At 40.8% G+C, this 22,244-nt stretch overlaps 1 protein-coding gene and 1 pseudogene across 3 annotated transcripts in view; both read right to left on the bottom strand.

The window, feature by feature from the left end:
• Positions 1-701: 701 nt before the first annotated feature.
• Positions 702-2,749, bottom strand: LOC139362654 (uncharacterized; annotated as a pseudogene).
• The window catches only part of LOC105472942 (interferon alpha and beta receptor subunit 1), a 31,801-nt gene continuing 10,683 nt past the window's right edge, over positions 1,127-22,244 (bottom strand). For 2 of the 3 annotated variants that reach the window (XM_071095640.1, XM_071095642.1), the window contains exons 2-11: positions 22,114-22,237; positions 19,480-19,655; positions 17,223-17,380; positions 16,969-17,110; positions 15,307-15,421; positions 11,298-11,497; positions 11,041-11,195; positions 7,450-7,600; positions 6,579-6,724; positions 1,127-5,043 (exon numbers count right to left, since the gene is read on the bottom strand). In XM_071095640.1, the coding sequence (XP_070951741.1) occupies positions 4,810-5,043; positions 6,579-6,724; positions 7,450-7,600; positions 11,041-11,195; positions 11,298-11,497; positions 15,307-15,421; positions 16,969-17,110; positions 17,223-17,380; positions 19,480-19,655; positions 22,114-22,237 (1,601 nt within the window). In that variant the 3' untranslated portion in view covers positions 1,127-4,809. The remainder of the gene's footprint in view (positions 5,044-6,578; positions 6,725-7,449; positions 7,601-11,040; positions 11,196-11,297; positions 11,498-15,306; positions 15,422-16,968; positions 17,111-17,222; positions 17,381-19,479; positions 19,656-22,113; positions 22,238-22,244) is intronic. The other variant, XM_071095641.1, reaches the window with a different exon arrangement.

The raw sequence follows: 22,244 nt of genomic DNA, 5'->3' as shown, positions 1-22,244 counted from the left end.
TTCCTGCTTCAGCCTCCCCAGTAGCCGGGATTATAGGCGTGTGCCACCATGCCTGGCTAGATTTTGTATTTTCAGTAGAGACGGGGTTTCACCATGTTGGCCAGGCTGGAACTGCCAACATTTTCTTCATGCTCATCATCAATCACTTCTTCACCCACAAAATGTCTTTTGCTAGAACATGAGTTCCAGGTGGAGACAGATCACAGAAAGGGGAGGAAAACTCAGAAATCCTTTGTTACGAGGCACTATCAAATTCCCCTCTTGCCTTTGTTTCCCTCAGGTAAAGAAAAAGATCGCTATTTTTCCATCAATATCACACCACAAATATCCACCTATATGTTGCCCTCAAGAGTTGTAATTCTGTTATCATCCTACTCAAGAAAAAAGGTAGTGAGAAACAACTGGAAGTTACTGGTATTTTGTCATTACTAAGTAACAGGGCATTTCTTGGGCATTAGGGATGATTTATGTATTATTTGTGTCCTTGTCCACTGTAAAAAAGGGAAGCTTAGAAACACAAATGTGTGTTCAGGTTCCCAGCCTGAATACAAATTGTATTCAACTTCCGAGTGAAACGTGTCCAGACGGCAGCAGAGATCTACTTACCTGTGAGACTGACGAGCCTCCTTGGAACGAACTAATCCTGACAGAAGAAATACTTGTGAAGGGCAAACAGATTAGTTCAAGAAAGCAAGGCTATGCAATACCACAGCAGACTTTCATTCAATGAAGACTGTGCTCCAGCCATGTCTCGAGAGCGGGAAGAAAAAGCAGCAAACGGGCTCTATCTCCACAGGCTCTGGGGACAGTGACGGCTGCACTGGCTCCTTCAGGATGCCCAACCCTGGGCTGTGGAACACCAAGCACAGGCCTCAGCCCTTCCATGATGAATACCGTTTAAAGGCATCAGCTGCAGCATCTCTGTTGCATACAAACGCACTAAGTACAAAAAAACCCCCAGACTTTTGGGCCCATTGCTTATTATATAAAATTGTTTCCAGCAGTAGGGTTTAAGACAAAACACAAGTGAAATAAAATGTACAAGTTTGTTGCACAAAAACACTGAACACACGGTTATGTCCTTCTACAATTCAATAAAACAAACACTGCCGCAAACACCCTCAGATTCAGTTTAGATTTCATTCATTCAATAATTATTTTCTAAGTACCTTCATTACTGGGGATGCAGTAATGAATAATCAAGTCCCTGCTCTCTTGGAGCCTCTGTTGTAGCAGTGGGGCAGGGGAGACAGCCAGCAAACAGATCAGTACACAACATGTTAGGTAGTCACAGGGCCCTGGGTAGGGAAAGGAAAGCTTCTGCACACCCAAACCCCTTAAGAGCAATTTGAGGCTGCTGTAAATATTACAGCCTCTTTTGGGGGAAGATACAAACTCTAAGTTATATATATATATATGAGATACATACAATATATATATATGATATATACAATATATCATATATATCTCTCTCTAGATATAACTCATATATATGTGTGTGTGTGTGTGTGTGTGTATATATATATATTTTAGAGATGGGGTCTGGCCATGTTACCCAGGTTGGTTGTTCTTGAACTCCTGGCCTGAGGTGATCCTCCCGTCTTTGCCTCCCCAAAGGGCTGAGATTATAGGCATGAGCCACAGTGCCTAGCCCTAACTTATATTTTTAAAAGTAACTTTTTTGTAAGTTGCAAATTTCTGGTCAGACTCTTAAAGTTCGTAATTCTAGGGAGCTGTTCTAATTTTTAGTTACAAGCTATACGAATAAGTACTTTAAGTCCATACTAAAGGAATAACACCCACACCACGTGGGTACATGTGCAGGTACATATATATGTTTACAGGCTCATGTCAAAAGTTACACAGGTACATATATGTTAATCTGTATTATATATTAATACAAAATTATTTCTGGCTCTAATGATACAAATCTTTCATATAAATTCTTAGATTATACTTGGTCTCTCCAAGAACTACCAATATGCTAATTTTAAGGCAGTTAATTGGTACACCCAAGTACATGGTATTTCTAAGTAAATTTCTGTTCAGAAAATATACTTGTCACTTACAGCTAAGCATATGCTGATGAAGCAACATGTAGAACATAATGAAGAGTGGAATGCAACTGCCTTTTAATGTCTAGAAGACGAGGTAAAAACGAGGTTTTTTTTTTGTTGTTGTTGTTGTTTGCTGCTGGTGCTCAGTGCTTGTTCACTGAAAACCACAGATGGTCTCAAAACGTGAAGCCTTGTGCTCCAACTTCCTAGAGATCTAACAATTTCACTGGTGTCGTATTTTCCCTTCTCCACAACCTACAAGGGCATTATTACTCCTTTTTAGGCTATCCAGTCTGAAGCACGTTTTCCCAGTGGTGAACCCAGGGCCAGAAGTCCTGGGCAGGATCATTGAATTGCAGTAGTCTGATAAGCAATGGTGGCAGGCAGTCAGGATATGTTTCCAACCACCTCTTCAAAGACACAAACTTCCAAAGTGACAGGGCTTTTCCAAAGGTCAGGCCAGCCATGCATGGTGGCTCACACCCGTAATCCCAGCACTTTGGGAGGCCGAGGTGGGTGGAGCACGAGGTCAGGAGTCCAAGACCAGCCTGGCCAACATGGTGAAACCCCGTCTCTACTAAAATACAAAAACTAACGGGGTGTGTTGGTGGATACCTGTAATCCCAGCTACTCGGGAGGCTGAGGCAGAGAATCACTTGAACCCGGGAGGCGGAGGTTGCAGTGAGCCGAGATCAAGCCACTGCACTCCAGCCTGGGCAACAGAGTGAGACAGTCTCAAAAACACAGCCTCTGGTCTGAAAGATGAAAATGTGTCAGTGTGGGGTTCTCCGGCAGAGAGCTGGGTCTCAGAGGAGATTCCTGGGTCTCCTCAATGGCTCACTATGCTCTGCTTGAACCACTCCAGAAGCCAGGTGGCAGGTCCGGGGACACGCATGGTGTGGCCTGCAGACACGTTACGTGCCCAGGATGTGCTGAGCACCACAGCCCTCCCGAGGGCAGCTGCCTTCAACCTCTTCTTCCAACAGGATGATCTGTTTTTTCAGCAGAAATGACTACTTAAATCAGACTGGCCTTAGCAATGGCCGCTTCCCGGCACGCTCTAACTTTGTCTCTTTTCTCTTTCACTGGTCCTTGCCGGAACGGTGCTCTGAGAACTCTGCCCTAGAGGCCACCAGAATTCCCAGACTTCCTGCCTATTAAGGATATCCATGGGTAATCCCCAGTAGCAAGTAATTTAAAAATAAGTTGTAGATGCCTTTGGAAAGCATTATGTGATTTCTTAAATTAGGTTTTTCGTCCTAGTTACATTTTTTTCCCCCTCAGTTCAATGATTTGTATTTTAAGGCCAAGCAGGCTGAGCAGCAGGGGTATCTGAATACTGCTAGACAGTGCAGAGAAGCCAGCCTGGTACTCAAAGTGACAGAGACCACCCATAACAACAGAGTGGGTTAATCACTGAGAGCTGATTAGGCGCTCAGGCTCCCAGTGGAACATTCTTCTTCCTCTTGCACCAAGGCCAGCGACCTCTTTCCTATGGAAGCATTCTTCTTCTGTGTCAGTCTCCCATCATGGCCATTTTCTGGTCCCAAGACTTCTTGCATACACTACCTTCTGGCATGGCATGTATATTAAAACTTGTACGCACTCTCAGATCTTAAAATACAACAATTATTTCTCTAATTAGATAGTTACTTATTTTCTATGACTTCAGGGATTGCAAATTCCAGCCAGAAACTATTGTTCTAGTAAGTTTTGAATCAGAAGTCTTACTGTGCAGTAAAAAATTGCCTGGCTTTAATCCTAAATCACGTAAGGGTAGATACTGTGATGTAGAAGCCAATGTTCTTGGGATAAATGAACAGAAGTCCCTGAACATTTTTAGGGATCATCTTTCTGGCATCTGCAGCTATTTTCTAGGCTAAGCTACTTTCCAGAAAACCAGGTGATAACGTGTTCAGACTTTCCTAAATATATTTCCTGAGGGCCTAACCTCAGTGTTAAAAGACCAAATGTTTGAAATATCTCCAGAGGAGGAATGAAATAGAATGCTAGGAATGGCGAACAAATAGGTGTGGCACATGCAGTAACCAGCAGCATCAGTGACGGACAGGAACACACACACCATCCTTAGCCACAGTGCACAGCGAGCACAGTTGCACTTAGGCTCGCAAGAGGGAGACGGGTGGCCATCGTTTTGATCTGACTCATCTCATCCAATGCAGGTCCAATGACAGGCTTTTTCAAGATTTTACACGTGGAAAATAATGTAGGAAACGATTGTCTCAACTCTTATAATTGCTTTCTTTCTTTTCTTTTTTTTTTTTTTTTAAAGAGAGTCTCACTTTGTTGCCAGGCTGGAGTGCAGTGGCGCTATCTCGGCTCACTGCAACCTCCACCTCCTGGGTTCAAGTGATTCTCCTGCCTCAGTCTCCTGAGTAGCTGAGACTACAGGCACATGCCACCATGCCCAGCTAATTTTTATACTTTTAGTTGAGATGGGGTTTCACCATGTTGGCCAGGATGGTCTCAATCTTTTGACCTCATGATCTGCCTGCCTTGGCCTCCCAAAGTGCTGGGATACAGGCATGAGCCACTGCGCCTGAGCCTGTAATTTCATTTTTAAATAGTAAAGTGCTTGCCTGTATTTTTAGGACCTATGATCTGAAGATGTTTTTTCTTCCCCGAAACAGGGAAATGTTCTCTTTGTAGTTACTGAGAGGAAGGCAAGGAGCTCAGGATCCCAGTGTAACTCCTGCAGAAAAACCTTATACTTGACAGAGTTCATTTCTGGTCATATAAAGTCCTGCTGTAGTTCTTCACTTGTTTTATTTTCACTTTCATCTTCATTAGAATAATTTCCTGAATCTTGGCTAGTTTGGGAACTGTATTTTTTATGATCTTCATCAGTCTGATTAGTTTCTTCTACTGTAGCAATTGTGCTTATATTTTCAATTATGAGACATTTTTCGATTTGTTCCTCAGAAGTTGAAAGCAGAAGATTCTTCAATGACTGTTCAGAGAAATCCTAATTAAAAAAAAGGGAAAGAGTAGAAATCAATTATTTAAAATAATAAAAATTCCTTTTCTAGTTATAATAGCTTTAGTTTCTTATGTCCATTACTGAGAAAACCTATCTTCTGGTCTGCATATTAAAAAGTCACCTAAGAACATACTAATTGCCTTATAATGTTTAAAATCATTAGTGAGGTCACTCTTATCTTAGTACCTTTTGTGGGAGTCTTTGAAAAGTACCTAAGAAAGGTACACTGTGCCATCAGGGGTAGGTGGGGAAGAACACGGGAAAGGACAGGAGTGGGAGGGCTCTGGGATCATGACATTTTTTTTTTTGAAATAATAAAAATGTTTGTATCTAACCCATAGATATCCAAAAGAAGCACAAGTGAGAAATTATTAGCTATTGTAACTAGCTTTTAGTCTATTTTAAATAATAGCTATGAATATTAGAGTACACAGAATGACATTCTTGTGCTCAGGGGTGTAACAGTAAAATTGTTAATATTTACTGAGCATTTTTAGAGTGGTAAGGCTCTTAAGGTTTATCTCCTTTGTTCCTCACACCTCTACGGGGTAGTTTACAGCCAAGGGTACTTGCTTACCTGCCCTTAGTGACTCGCTCAAATTCATAAAAGCCACCCTAGATGAGTGCATCATTTCCCAGGAACAGATTCTATGCTTAGGCCTTCACCATTTAGTGCTTTCATTTAATATGCTAACTTCACAGAAGTGCCAAACAAAAAACTGTGATGTGTCATAAAAAAAAAGTCTCATGTTTTATTTCATTTTGTGTGATTTCACCTATATAATATGCTTTCTACACTGATAGAATATTTCAGTCTTCTGGATATATACAGATGCTCCCAACTTACAATGGAATTATGTCCTGACAAATGCGGGACATAATTCCAACGGCGTAAGTTGGGGACTGTCTGCACTGAAAAGAATTACATCACAGACTTTATTTATTTACTTATTTAGAGACAGAGTCTTGCTCTGTCGCCCAGGCTGGAGTGCAGTGGCACGACCTCGGCTCACTGCAACCTCCACCTCCTGGGTTCAAGCGATCCTCCTGCCTCAGCCTCCCGACTAGCTGGGATTACAAGTGTGTGCCAACACGCCCAGCTAATTTTATATTTTTAGTAGAGACAAGGTTTCTCCATGTTGGCCGGCTGGTCTCAAACTCCTGACCTCAAGTGACCCACCCGCCTCAACTTCCCAAAGTGCTGGGATTACAGGCATGAGCCACCACGCCTGGCCAAGAATCACAGGCTTTAAATGGTAAAACAAATGCCACAGTGAATCTAGGAATTGCCAGAAAAATATGAAATTAAGGACAATCATTACTATCCCATGCTATGTTATTATTTATATTAAATTACTGTTTTTAAAGTTAATTGGCTAAAACTTTGAAGAAAATACCCAAATCAGTCTCTATTATTTTCTGGATATCAAGAAAACCTATATATATCCTGTTGAAATCAAACACATTTCCTGTTCATTTCCTAGCTGTTGACAAAAAAATATATAAAGAAAGTAACATACCTCATCTATATTGGAAGAAGGTTTAAGTGATGGAAAGAAGACATAATTGATGCATCTCAAGAGGACTTTCACAGCATAAATGACAAACGGGAGAGCAAGTAATACAGTAAAAATTCCAATTATAAGCCAAATTTTAGATGTATTTCCTAAAAAGATATACATGATATTTATGTGTTTTGACATACAAATGCCCTAACAGTGCTGACAGCTGTGTGAAAGACAAGCCATATGAAAGGAAATATAAAATCTATTAAATAATACTCTTAAAAATATTTCTGGTAGCACTGAGTCCACACCAACCATAGACAATGACATTTACATTTAAAGATTGGCGTGGGAACTGAAGAGATCCTCAGGGAGAAATACAATATTGACATACAGGCCAAACATGCAAGTATCCTTCAGCACTTACACGTATGTCATACAACTAGCAAAATTTAATAGATATTCTGTGACTAAGCCTCTACCAGTCAACACTAGAAACTGTAAAATAGAAAATGAGACTAAACCAGTTCCCACATTAAAAAATTCAAAATGGAACTAAGTGATTTCTACATGATAATTATGTTAAGGATATTTTTAAAATTTTAAACTAATAGTCTTATTAAATGTTAAAGAGCAATAAATTAAGGAAATTAATTATAGGGCTACTGGACGAAATATAAAGCATCCAACAACACCAACTTGAGAGTTATGCATTTACAAATATTTTCTAGAAAGTCTACTTTTGATTTATGTAGTTCAAGAAGAAAACATTCTATATATTTTTTTGCAGTAAAGAGAAAATGTTTTACAATTTTCAGTGTTCAGTACAGAATTACTTTTATTCTGTCTAGTCACATTTTTAAAAGAGATAATAAAAGATTCTTACCTGATTTTGTTTCCTCACACACAACATCACTAAAAACACTGCTTTTATTCAGCTTTTCATCCATGCTGTGTGCTCTGGCTTTCACACAATATACAGTCAGTGGTTTCAAATTAGGAATAGTAACATCAGTTTTTTTCTTGATAATTTTTCTCTAGAAAATATAATTAAATCATTGATAAAATTTAGTCACCTCATGAAATCAGAGAATATGTACTTTCTCAATTATTTTATGTTCAGTCTAACATTGGCCTCTCCCACGTAGTTGGTACGTGTTTGTTTTTTTTTTCTAGACAGTCTCGCTCTGTCACCCAGGCTAGAGTGCAGTGGTGCAATCTGGGCTCACTGCAACCTCCGCCTCCTGAGTTCAAGTGATTCTCCTGCCTCACCCTCCTGAGTAGTTGGGATTACAGGTAAAGATGCCACCACGCCTATTTTTTTTTTTTTTTTTTTTTTTTGGTAGAGATGGGGTTTCACCATGTTGTTCAGGCTGGTCTTGAACTCCTGGCCTCACGTGATCCACCCACCTCAGCCTCTCAAAGCACTGGGATTACAGGGTATATGTCTAAGAAATATAAATTTGTTTTAGACAAACCACTATATCCAAATCAGAAAGTTAAAAATGCTGCTGCCAAAAAGCATATGATCTATTCCTAAGAGAATTCTAATTGATTTATAAGTACATGCCAAGTCTGGGGTAATTGCCATTGTATTACCTCTGATTAGTGACAGAATGGTTAAGAGTACGGGTTTGGGCCTCAAACTGCCTTATGAAGAGGTATCACTTACAGCTGTGTGGTCTTGCAATCGTTATTTAATTTCTCTCTGCCTGATTCCCTGACCTGTAAAATTGGGACAGTTATTGCTCCTATCTGTATTAGTCAGCTATTGCAGAATAATGTCTAATAAGCCTGTGGCTCACACCTGTAATCCCAGCACTCTGGGAGGCCAAGCAGGAGGATCATTGAAGCCCAGGAGTTCAAGACTAGCCTGGACAACATAGCAAGACTCTGTCTCTACAAGAAATTTCAAAAAAATTAGCCAGGCATGGTAGTGTGAGCCTGTAGTCTCTGTTACTTGGGAGGTTGAGGAAATCCCTATTTCCAAAACAAACAAACAAACAAACAAACAAAGCCTGGGCAACATGGTAAAACCCCATCTCTAGCAAAAATACAAAAAAATTAGCTGGGCATGGTGGCATGTGCCTGTAGTCCCAGCTACTTGGGAAGCTGAGGTGGGAGGATCGCTTAAGCCCAGGAAGTCGAGGCTGCAGTGAGCTGACATCACATGAGTGCACTCCAGCCTGGGTGACAGAATGAGACCCTGTCTCAAAAAAAAAAAAAAAAAGATATAACAAAACTGCCTTAACATTCAGTGGCTCACAACATGATTATGTAGTTTCTCACTCACAAGTCTACAGACTGGCTGGGGAGCTCCCATGGAGGCTGTGCATTGCATCGGGTTTAGGTCAGCTCCAACAGCCTTTAATCCTCCTTGGACCAGAGACTATGTGGAATACGCTTTCTCCCTGGCAAACAGGAGCAGCGCAAGAGCCAAGCCAAACTCTGCAAGCACACTTAAGGCCTCTGCTCTCAGCACATCTACTCGGGCTCCAGCATCTACAGTCTGGTGATGCCGGGATGAAGGCACCATCCCAAGTATTTGCCAAACAGCAATTTAACCAATCACATCATTTGGCAGCGTTGTTTTGAAGAATGATTCAGACAATTCATGTGCAATACTTAGCATAGTACCTTACATATAAGTATTCAATAAGAGTTTCTATAATAATAATTACTGATATATGATCCAGTATAGGATAAGATGGCAACTACAATCTATTGAATCTCTACTACTTGTCCAGCCATGTGCTAGGTATTTGCTGTTACTTCCTTTTAAACCTTATAAACATCCTTTTGAAAAATTTAGTTGTTATGATTACCACCACTTCAGAGAAGAGGAAGCAAAGTCTCCAAGAGATAAAGCACCTTGAGTAACGTTACACAATTTAGTAGTGTGAGATAGAAATTTAGGTTTGTCTGATCTACAGACATCTGAAAACTGACCATAATTCTCAATGGGCTACATTATGCTATGGTTACAGTGTTGTTAGACAGTGAAAAAGGGAAGCAGCCAAATCAATGGAATTTGCTTAGATTTCCAATAGAAAATGAAGCAAAGTGAAAGAATTCACCAGCCTGCCTGGACAGGAGTTTTAAAGGTAGATCCTTGACTAACACTCCACAAGGAAGAAGTGATCTGGGAAACATGTATATTATCTGATGGTGTATATTATCTTTGTCAGTGGTACCTGAATTTTAGGGTTTAGACCAGTGTTTGTCAACCCTTTTTTCATTACTTTTTGGGCAATTTTTTTCTAATCCTTCCCCCATCATAAAATTAAAGACTAAGGAATAACATTTTGTTGGGCAAAGCTGAACTTTGGAAGAATGTTTTCCAATGGTTTTGGAGGAATAAAAACAACTGTACTATCGATTCTTTTGTCCCATGAGAATCAATTTTTGTCCCCTTGGAGGAGCCACCAGAGGACATTTGACAATATTTGGAGATATTTTTGGTTGTCACAACTAGGAAGGAACACTACTGGCATCTAGTAGGCAGAAGCCAGAATGCTGCCAGGCATCTTGCACTGCACAGGTCAGTCCCCCCTGCCCCGCAAGGAACTATCCAGCCCAAACGTCAGTAGTGCTAAGAAACCCGGGTTTAGATGAATACATAGGAATCATGTTAAAAAAATGCAAATTCATAAGCTCCATCCCCAGAGATAATGATTCAGTAACAACAGGCTCAGGAATCTGTATTTTAAAAGTAAACTGCGCCCAAATGTAGCTCACCCATAACTCTATAGTACAAAACATGAAAAATGCTCATGTTCTTCATTCTGTAAATATCTGAGTTAATCACTCTTTTTTTTTTTTTTTTTTGAGATGGAGTCTTGCTCAGTTGCCCAGGCTGTAGTGCAGTGGCACGATCTCGGCTCACTGCAAGCTCTGCCTTAGCCTCCCAAGCAGCTGGGACTACAGGCGGCCGCCGCCATGCCCAGCTAATTTTTTGCATTTTTAGTAGAGATGGGGTTTCATGTGTTAGCCAGGATGGTCTCGATCCCCTGACCTCGTGATCCGCCCGCCTCAGCCTCCCGAAGTGCTGGGATTACAGGCGTGAGCTACCGCGCCCGGCCTTTTCTTTTCTTTTTTAAGACAGGCTGTCAGTCACTCTGTCACCCAGGCTGGAGTGCAGTGGCACGATCATGGCTCATTGCAAGCTTGACCTCTGAAGCTCAAGCGATCCTCCCACCCCAAGTAGCTGGGAATATTAGGTGCACGCCATCACACCAGGCTAATTTTTAAAAATTTTTATTTGAGACAGGGTCTCCCTATTTTGCCCAGGCTAGTCTCAAACCCTTGGGCTCAAGTGATCCTCTCGCCTTGGCCTCCTGAAGTGCTGGGATTACAGGCCACTGCACTCAGCCCACATAAAAGTTTAAAAATTTCCCCCAAATTTTAAATTCAAGCTTTATTTACCTAAATCACAGTTATAACTCTAAGCTACAAAATTATACTATAGTCTTTTTACCTCAGCCTTTGAAGTGTTTTCCCAAAAAAGAATTTCATAAATCAGTGGATAATCCTGGGTCACAGGCTTGTTTTCAGACCATTTTGGAGCACCGATAGAGACATGTAATGAATCACTAAGGGACCTAATGTTAAAGACTGGAGGAAGCAGGGAAGCTAGAAAAATTTGTAAAGAAATAATGTTCAATTAGAAAAACAATTTTAAGAACTTGTACCAAATCAGAGAATTACAATCTCCAGTAAAAACTACTGCCTTACCTTGTATTTCAGTATCAAACTTTATCTCTTCAGACCAAAAAGACGTGTTATTTCCATCAGATGCTTGTACGCGGAGAAGGTAAATTCCTTTTTGGAAAGTGTTTTGAGGAAAGACACACTGGGTAGTTGTGACATTTTTGCAGTCAGGTATTTGTTTCCATTTATACAAATGGTTTCCAGGTTTCCTTTTTAAAAAGGCACTTTTAAGACAAACAATTTTTAAACTCAACCACACATTAATTCAATAGATATTTATTAAGTATGTACAATATGCCAGACACTGTGTTGGGGGCTCAGGTTACAGAAATAAATAGTAGCCACCCTCAGGAAACTCACAAACAATGGCGGAGATATGCATCTAACATAAAAGAAAGCCAAACATTGTTCCACACTGTGATCACGCTGTGCTCTGCTGCAGGTGGCTTATGTCAATGTGCAAGAACATCTGTTAGTTAGAATTTCCAGGAATGCTGCAAGCTGGGGTTTTTTTGTTTTTTTGTTTTTTTTTTTTGAGACCGAGTCTCGCTCTGTCACCCAGGCTGGAGTGGAGTGGTAGGATCTTGACTCACTGCAACCTCCGCCTCCTGGGTTCAAGCAATTCTCCTGCCTCTGTCTCCCTGAGTAGCTGGGATTACAAGCGCACGCCACCAGGCCTGCCTAATTTTTGTATTTTTAGTAGAGACGGGGTTTCGCCATGTTGGCCAGGCTGGTCTCGAACTCCTGACCTCAGGTGATCCACCTACCTCGGCCTCCCAAAGTGCAAACTGGTTTTTAAACAAAAATCATTATTAAAAATTAAGTTATAAAAATTTGCAAATAAAAATTGTTTTAAAGACAGAGGTGATAAATAAATTCATCTTGTCCTAACTATTTTACTACATTTTATTGTCTAAGCTCTTGGGGCTATCTTTATCTATTGTAGCTATACGACAGTGGTGTGCTACTGTGCATATCTTCCCAACTCCATGTTCAGGGACATCAGGCTGGTGGCTTGAAAGTGGCCATGGTGGGAATATTTATATCACGAAAATCAGCAAACACTACAAAATAGGACTTCTTCTTTCTGGAAAGCCAGTTGCTAAACATGCGCCAGCATACCAGAGGATAAGTACCAAAATAGAGACACACTGCAGGGTTATGAGAGCAAGTATAAGTACGAGACTAAAGAGGTTCAGTAACTTGCCCAGGAACCAGGAGCTAAAAGCACCTCAGTTCAAGCCCAGAACTCTTAACAGCCTCCTGACTGGTTTCCTTGTCTCTCTCTAGTGTCTTCTTCTTAGTCCACTCTCCCATATACCACATTGCCGTGCACACCTTCCTCAAATCCAGAGCGCAGGTTACTCATCACCCCAACACAAAATCCCCAAAAGCCTGCAGGACAACCTGAGGTTGACCCTAATCTTGTCCCATTCTACTTATTCAGCTTTCTTCCCATTGCAACCTGGTGTCCAAATGTTCTGCTACTCTGGAAGGACATCCTTCCCACTGAAGAAGGCAAAATTCCGAGATGGCCCCCAAGATTCCTGCCCCCTGGTGTACACATCCTGTATAATCCCCTCCTCTTGACTGTGGGCAGGACCTGTAAATAGGATGGAGGCCCTCCTCTCATAATGAGGTTACATTGAGTGGCAGAAGAAAAGCCATTTCACAGATGTAATACAGGTCCCAAATCAGTTGAATCAAACGAGAGACTATTCTGGGTGCGCCTGACCTAATGAGATGAGCCCCTTCAAAGAGGATTTAGCCGGGCGCGGCGGCTCACACCTCTGATCCCAGCACTTTGGGAGGCTGAGGTGGGCGTGGCGGCTCACACCTCTGATCCTGGCACTTTGGGAGGCTGAGGTGGGCGGATCACTCGAGGCCAGGAGTTTTCAAACAGCCTGGCCAACATGGAGAAACCCTGTCACTACTAAAGATACAAAAAAACTGGCTGAGCGCGGTGCCTCATGCCTGTAATCCCAGAATTTTGGGAGGCTGAGGCGGGTGGATCACCTGAAGTCAGGAGTTCGAGACCACCCTGGACAACATGGTAATACCCCGTTTCTACTAAAACTACAAAAATTAGCTGGGTGTAGTGGCGCACACCTGTAGTCCCAGCTACTCGGGAGGCTGAGGCAGAGAGAAGAATCACTTGAACCCGGGAGGCGGAGGTTGCAGGGAGCTGAGATCGTGCCCCTGCATTCCAGTCTGGGTGACAGGGTGAGACTCCCTCTCAAAAAAAAAAAAAAAAGGATCTAGAGGTCAGACTCTCCCTCCCTGATAGTCTCTTACGAAGTGAGCCACTATGAGTTCTAGAAATAAATTCTGCCAACAACATGTGAGCTTGGGAGCAGCCCCCGAGTCTTGTATGACTGACTGACTCCTTGACTGCTTGGCAGAAGACCCAGCTAAGCCACGCTTGGACTCCTGACTCACAGAAACTTTGAGACAATAAATAGCTGTTTAAGTTGCTAAGTCTGTGGTAATTTGTTACAGAAACAGAAAACATCTAATACTTGTCTATTTGAAAAAAATCGGAATTAACAATCAAGGCCTTGTTCCTACCTCATCTCTTTTCTTATGGCTTCTTTGGTCTCTTCAGCCCCTATTCACCTTTACATTTTCAATTTCTGCAACCCTTATAATTTGTATACCACTCTTTAGTCTGAAACCATACAACACTTTGCAATGTCCGCTCACTGCTTTCGACTTCTAGAACCATGTTTGATTCTGTTGACTCTTTCCCCATTTCTTCAGTGCTTTGTACAATATGCTAAGTGCCCCAAAGCAGCTTAGAGATCAGCCATCAGAAATACTGCTCATTATCTATTTGGTGACCCTATTATTTATTCACTTCTGAAAGTGAGGTATACACAAAAGATTACTGAACAGTCTCCTGATTGGTTTGTGAGGTTATATATGCACTGTAGGGCACATATGCACATAAATGCATTTCCATTCTACTGGTCACCCTTGGTTCAAAATGAACACTAAAAGAGAGAGAGAAATTGATCATAGCAGTACTCACACTTCCCTTCTCCCTCATTTTTTCTGTTTCTTTCCAGTTTCTTCTGACTTTTCCTTTCCTGTCTTAGCTATACTTGCCTTTGCTCTCTACTCCTCTGCCACCAATGTATATCTTTCTTTCCATTTCTTTTCTCCCCATAACCCACTTTTCCTTCTACTTAATTTTCCTCTTCTCTTTTTTCTCTCTATTCATCTCCTACAATTTCCCAATCAGTATAAACTACATGCCGTTCTCTTTTATCAGTTTTTAAAAAATTTTAATCTTTAGAGATGGGGGTCTCACTATGTTGCCCAGGCTGCAGTGCAGCGGCTACTTGCAGGTGTGATCATAGCACACTGCAGCCTCAATCCCTGGCCTCAAGTAATCCTCCTGCCTCAGCCCACTGAGTAGCTGGGACTATAGGCATGCGCCACTGCACCAGGCCAGTTCTCTTTCTTTTATGCAGTGCCTAGACTTCATCCATGTTTAGCTAGCCTCTGCTCAACCACATAGAACACAGTTTTTTCCAACTTTCTTTCCCACCAAAGTAACTACTACAAAATTTTGTCAAAACCACTAAAGTAATAAAGAAATGAGGAAGGCTAATTTTTTGAATGGAACAAGTGAGTGGACTGAGATCATTTTAAGGACTCATGGAAGAAGAGAGTTCTTAAGAAAAACATCAGGGTCAAGGGTCAAGTGTTCCAGATTGTGGAAATAACACATGCAACTAATCACATTTTTTTTTTTTTTCTTAAGCCAGTAAGAACCCCAGATATTAGAATCCATCTATTTTATAAGTGAAGAAATTGAGGCCCATGGAGGTTAAGCGATTAGCTCAATGTCATCCAGTTAGTTACTGGCTGAACTGGGGTTAGAAATGAGATTCCTCATGTTTCCAATATATCGTACCCACCTCCCAGTTGGTCATTCTGTGTGCAAGGACCTGGTGACTGAAGCAGAGTGAAAAGAAGCATAATCAAAACAAACTGGGCAAAAGGAAATTTACAGAATAGAACTTACTGGAGCCACTGAACTTGAAAGGTCATGTTTGCATACGTATAATCCCACTTAAGAACATAGTTCTGATTTTGAACAATGACTTCTATATTTTCTGGTGGAGGTAGTTCATTTTCAACTAGAAGCCAAAGAACAGATTAAAAAAAAGCATACATTTTTACTCAAGTGAGATAACTGGCAAGAAGATAAAGGCTCACATTTTATCATTATAAGGTAATAGTTAAGGACGGTTTGTATTCACACTGTGTAATACTATGCAGCCATTTGAAAGACGACAGGCCAGGCGCAGTGGCTCACGCCTGTAATCCCAGCAATTTGGGAGGCTGAGGTGGATGGATTACCTGAGGTCAGGAGTTCAAGACCCGCCTGGTCAACATGGTGAAACCCCGTTTCTACTAAAAATACAAAAATTAGCCGGGCATGATGGCACACCCCAGCTACTCGGGAGGCTGAGGCAGGAGAATCGCGTGAACCTGGGAGGCAGAGGCTGCAGTGAGCCGAGATTGAGCCACTGCACTCCAGTCTGGGCAACAGAGTGAGACCCTGTCTCAAAAAAAAAAAAAAAAAAGAAAAAAAAAGAATGCAACAGATGGCTAAGATCAAATGAAGAATGTAACAGATCTGTATTGACTGATATAGAATGATATCCCCAACAAACTGGGTTAAGTAAGCAAGCTGTAAAGTACAACTAGTAACATTTTATTTTGTAATTTAAAAAACAAAACCCAAGAAACTGTGGGTCTGTATATATGCTTACATAAGCCCTGAAAAAAAGTTGTGAAAGGATATACACAAACTGCCAAGCAATGCTTACCTCTGGTGAGTGGAATTGGGGATAAGAAGGGAGGGGGAAAAGACTTCACTTTAAACCCTTCTGTAATGTTTGATTAAAAAAATAAAGCAGATGAAATTTACAATTAAAATAAACAAATCCCAGCTCCTGTCCCTGACCTTAATTATTGGAAAGATGTTACTGACTAAATATATCAGGATGCTTTCCTATTTTAACATCCCACGTACAAAGGTATGCTTGCTGGAAGAATAACTTGTCTACCAGCAACTATTTCCCCTCCTTTTCTTCCCATTTGCAGAGCTCATATTCAGCTACCTCCTGCTTTATGTGGATTCTGAACAAATGAAAAGTTTTGTCATTACAAAATATTTGAATTTTTTTTTTCTAAGAAGGAGTCTTACTCTTTGTCCAACTTGCTCCCCACTGGAGTGCAATGGTGCGATTTTGGCTCACTGTAACTTCCACCTCCCAGGTTCAAGGGATTCTTGTGCCTCAGCCTCCAAGTAGCTACGACGACAGGCGGATGCCATCACGCCCAGCTAATTTTTTATTTTTAGTAGACATGGGGTTTTCCCATGTTGGTCAGGCTGTTCTCGAACTTCTGGCTTCAAGTGATCTGTCTACCTCAGTCTCCCAAAGTGTTGGGATTACAGGCGTGGGCCACTACGCCCAGCCTGAACTTTTAAGTAGAATTAATTTTCATTACTCTTTGAGACAAAAATCCCAAATAACACTTATTTTGCTTATGTAAATGTTACAATGTTTTAAACATGTATCAACCTATCATGTAAACTTCAGCAATATGGGAAAGATGCCAAAATTGACAATTTGTATATATACTTATTGAAACGAAAACAAAACACCTTCCTTACCTGTGGTCTTTATACAATGCACTGGACCATAGACACCAATTTTCCGTGACGTAAGTAGTGCTGCTTTAACTTTTAAACAATAAGTAGTCTCTGGTGAGAGTTTAGAAATTTTATGTCTGGAATAAATATTTTCAATCCTTTCCTATAATAAAAATATAAGTTGCTTCTTTAAAAAAGTATAAAGTCAAATTTTAGGATTAATTCACCTAATTTTTCTCTCACATCGATTAAACAAAGGTAAAAACAATGCTTACTTCTACACTTGAAGAGTTTTTCCAGATAACTAAGCTATATGTAAAGCTTGAACGATCCAAAGCCCACATGACACTATCTTCTGTTCCAGGAGGAGAGATGTATATCACTATTGCCTTATCTTCAGCTTCTAAATGTACTTCTGGAGGACCAATTTGAGCTGCAAAAAAAAAAAAAATCAAAACAGTTACTTTGGAACTTTATTAATATAACGCCAAAACCTTCATTCGACAAATAATTCTGAGCACTTACTATGTGCCTGCCACTTCTGGGAGTTAAGAGCACACAGATAGCATAGAAAGCTGTAAGATCACCAGTGGAGTGATACAGAAAGAGAAGAGGTTCAACGACTGAGCCCAGCAGCAGTCTAACACTGAAAAGTCAGGAAGATGAAGCAATCAATGAGCAGGAGGAGAACCAAGAAAGAGCAGTGCCCTAGAGATCCAGTAAAGGAAAAACTGAGTGATGACCACATCTGTGCTACTGAGGGATGAAGCCAGAAGAGGACTGGGAATTTGCTTGGCATTGTGGAGGCTGCTGTGACCTTGAGAACGGTGTTTTTTTTTTTTTTTTTTTTTGAGATGGAGTCTTGCTCTGTTGCCCAAGTTGGAGTGCAGTGGCACGATCTCAGCTCACTGCAAGCTCCGCCTCCCGGGTTCATGCCATTCTCCTGCCTCAGCCTCCCGAGTAGCTGGGACTACAGGCATCCACCACCAAGCCCAGTTAGTTTTTTTCATTTATTTTTGTATTTTTAGTAGAGACGGTTTCACCGTGTTAGCCAGAATGGTCTCGATCTCCTGACTTCGTGATCCACCCGCCTCGGCCTCCCCAAGTGCTGGGATTACAGGCGTGAGCCACCGCACCCGGCCGAAAAGAGTGGTTTTAATAGTGATGAGGAACAGCGTTTGAATGGAGTGGACTGAGAGGGAATGGGAAGGTAAGTAGTATAGAAACGGAGTACAGATCATTCTTGGTAAAGGGCAGTGGTTCTCAAGCCTTTTGGTCTCAGGATCCTCATCTTTTTTTGAGATATGGTCTAGCTCTGTTGCTTAGGCTGGAGTGCAGTGGCACAAACACGGCTTACTGCAACCTTGATCTCCCAGGCTCAAGTGATCCTCCCTCTTCAGCTTCCTGAATAACTGGGACTACAGCTGTGTACCACCATGCCTGGTTAATTTTTATATATTTTTTGTAGAGATGGGGTCTCACTATGTTGCCTAGGTTGGTCTTTAACTTCTGGCCTCAAGTGATCCTCCCACCTCAGCCTCCCAAAGTGTTGGAATTACAGGTGTGAGCCACTACACTCGGCTCCTTTACATTCTTAAAGGAATTACTGAGAATCCAAAACAGCCGTTATTTATGTGGGCTGTATCTTTTTATATTAGCATATTAAACATTAAAACTGGTAAAGTTTTCAATCCATTTTAACTAATCCATTAAGAAATAACAATGGACTGGGCGTGGTTCTCTCTCGCCTGCAATCCCAGCACTTTGGGAGGTTGAGGTGGGCAGACCTGAGGTTGGGAGTTCGAGGTCAGCCTGACCAACATGGAGAAACCTTGTCTAAAAGTACAAAATTAGCCGGGCATGGTGGCACATGCCTGTAATCCCAGCTACTTGGGAGGCTGAGGCGCGAGAGTCACTTGAACCCAGGAGACAGAGGCTGTAGTGAGCCAAGATCGTGCCATTGCACTCCAGCCTGGGCAACAAGAGCAAAACTCTGTCTCAAAAAAAAAAAAAAAAAAAGGAAAAAGAAATAACAATGATAAACCTATTTTATGGTAACAAACATTTGCCACAAGGAACATAAAACTTCAGAGTGGTGCTGTTTTACATTTTTTTCCAAATCTTTTGAATGTTGGGATTAATAAAGAAGGCAGATAAATTTCACATTGAGTTCTATGTTAATCAGTGACCATACCACCACATCAAACATCAAACAGCCTCCTCTGGAAAACTCCACTGTAAATACAAGAAAGAACCAAAATAAAAAGGGCAAGTAAGTCTTAGATTTTTCATAAATATAGCTTTGTCTTTACAGCCCCCTGAAAGGGCCTTGAGGACCACTCTTTGAGAACCACTACTACAGGGAAAGCAGGAAAAATAGAGCCGTAGCAGGAAGAAGATACAGGTTTAAGGGAATTTTTGTTCTTTTTAAAAGATGTTAGATTTTGCATCATGCAAATGAATGGCTTGGAAAGTGAACTGCTCTGGCGGTATTTACTGAAGAATATAATTCAGCTAGCAACTTCTTCTTACCTTTGCGAAATGGTGTAAATGAGTCAACCTCACACCATGAAGAAGTGTTTTCTTTTTCTGCTCTTATACGCAATTTAATTTCATCATAAATGTTCAGCTTGAGCGAAGAAAAGTTGCATTTGGTACTAGTCATATTCTGACATCCAGGCAATTTTATCCAATTATCCATCTCAGGTCTTTAAAGTAAAATAAAACAAATGAATCAGTGAGCAAATGTATAAGTGTCAAATACTTTATATTTACTGGTTTAAGAGTTATTTCTTAACTCTTAATAACTCTCGTTTAAGAGTTATTTCTATTTTTAGTTTAAGAGTTACTTCTTCTATTTGAGCTAATGTCCTATTAACATTTCAGGGTACACCCTTCCACTCTTTTTCAATGCATATAAGCCAAGTTATTACTCATAAAATTGAATTTTAAAATACAGTTCTTTATACAATTTTTTGGGTGGTTGCTTTACGATTTCAAGGAAGCAGAGAAATAAATGACCTATAAGGTAAAAGTGGATTTAGTATGTTGGCTCTGTTAAAAATAGCTGTGTGACTTCTGGTAAACTATTTCATGTTTCTGGATCTTATCTTCCTTATTGAAAGTTCGGAGCCTGGTCAACATAGCAAACCCTGTCTCTATGAGAAAAAAAAAAAAGGCAAAGCAGGGTATGGTGGCATGTGCTCATAGTCCTAGCTACTAGGAAGGCTGAGGTGAGAGGGTCATTTGAGCACAGGGGTTCAAGGCTGCAGGCTGCCATAGGCTATGATCATATCACTGCAATCCAGCCTCAGCAACCGAGTAAGACCCTGTCTCTAATAAAATAAAATTAAATAGAAATTGGAGAATTGGATTGGATGATTCCTTTCTGACCTCCTCCTATGAATAGACTTCCCTAAGAAAGACCTTGGAATCAGTATGGTTTCAGGGTTTCCACAGCCCTCTCAAAGACCATCCCTTCTGCTTGCCTGTCTCCGTAATTTCTTCTATTACATCATCAGAAACCACTTAAAACGTTTACATAAACAAATTAATTTTTGGAAGTGGAACTGGCCAATCAAAAAGCTGAAGTGATTGATATTACCTTTTGAAAAAGGGGCAAACATGAAGAAATCAAGTGCGCCTAAAGCAGAAAAGGACATGTTGCTCAGAAAGGGGAAGAGCTTGCAGGGAAAGTGAGGGATAGAAATGAACTTAGTAGCTTTCTTTCTTTTTTTTTTTTTTGAGACAGAGTCTCACTCTGCTGCCCAGGCTGGAGTGCAGTGGAGCAATCTTGGCCCACTGCAACCTCCACTTCCTAGGTTCAAGCAATTCTCCTGCCTCAGCCTCTCAAGTAGCTGTGATTACAGGCATGTGCCACCACGTCTGGCTAATTTTTGTATTTTTTCTTTTTTTTTTTTTTTAGTAGAGATGGGGTTTTGCCATGTCGGCTAGACTGATCTTAAACTCCTCACCTCAGGTGACCTGCCCACCTCAGCCTCCCAAAGTGCTGGGATTACAGGCGTGGGCCACCATGCCTGGCCAATTTAGCAGATTTCAAAGCTTTTACCTATGTTAAGCCCATCAACTGTAAAAGTAGCAGGGAAACTATCTTCTGGGAAGGCATTTTTGTCAAGCCTAATTCATTAGCTGATTTATTTATTTTTAATAATATCACAGATGCCATTTTAAAGATGATTTAGATACTAGAAACTAGAAATAATACCAAAATAATTTTGCTGCTGAACCAAATACTAGTCTACCTTATTTTTCAAAACGGAAACATTTTAAAGAAATTACCAAAAATATACACTAGCATATGAAATACTTCATTCTTGGTCAGTTTTCACTTCCACTTTACATATCTGAGGCCTGAGATTACAGCTGGCATTAAAAATATCTTAAACATTCTTGAAAAGGTTCCACATCAGAAACTATTTCTAAAAATCCAGAAACTCTTGTTATAAACAGAAAACCTTATCAAAAACTCGACACTTAATATAATTTCAACCCAACCTCACTGTTCACATCTGTCTTTCCTATTTCAGGAGATGCTGATGCATGCTCCATTAAAACTGTTTCACATCTAATCAAGATATTGCAGCAGAAGCTACTTTTATAGTTTCTTAAAAAAATCATTATTGGCTGGGTGCAGTGGCTCACACCTGTAATCCCAGCACTTTGGGAGGTGGAAGCGGGTGCATCATCTGAGGTCAGGAGTTCGAGACCAGTCTGGAAATCATGGAGAAACCCCATCTCTACTAAATATATCATGGAGATAATAGGAAAGCCTGATCACAGGAAACCTCGTGGCCTATTCCAAGGTCTTGGATGGGCCTTTTGGAGTACTATGCCGTATCCTCAAGATACACCCTAGTTCAGATCCCAACTTATATTGAAAGAAGCTGGAACACCCAGAGGAAAGAAGGAATGGCTATGGCTTAGAGATGCTGTCTACCACCTTCATCCCCAATTTTTTTGCTTCAACACCCAAAGATGTATTTGACTAAGTCTCTACAGAAACAAAGTTAAAAATACTATGTAAAATAGGCATAACATTTCTAAAAAATAGAAGAACCAAATACTTTCCAAATCTGAAAATTATGGTGCTAAACTTGTAAAAATGATTCAGGTCATTCTGACAAATCAGTAAGTAGAGTCACATACTTTTGATAATCGAATGAAAAAGTCACATTCCCGACAGATTCTTCACTCCTGTTCCACCTCAGGATAAAGTTGTCATCTATGACGTCAACCTCTACTTTTTGAGGAGATTTTAGATTTTTTCCACCTATAAA

This window comes from Macaca nemestrina, chromosome 4 (assembly GCF_043159975.1).
Source record: "Macaca nemestrina isolate mMacNem1 chromosome 4, mMacNem.hap1, whole genome shotgun sequence".
NCBI lineage: Eukaryota > Metazoa > Chordata > Mammalia > Primates > Cercopithecidae > Macaca > Macaca nemestrina.
The sequence above is the reverse complement of the archived record's forward strand: the minus strand, read 5'-3'. Positions and strand labels throughout refer to the sequence as shown.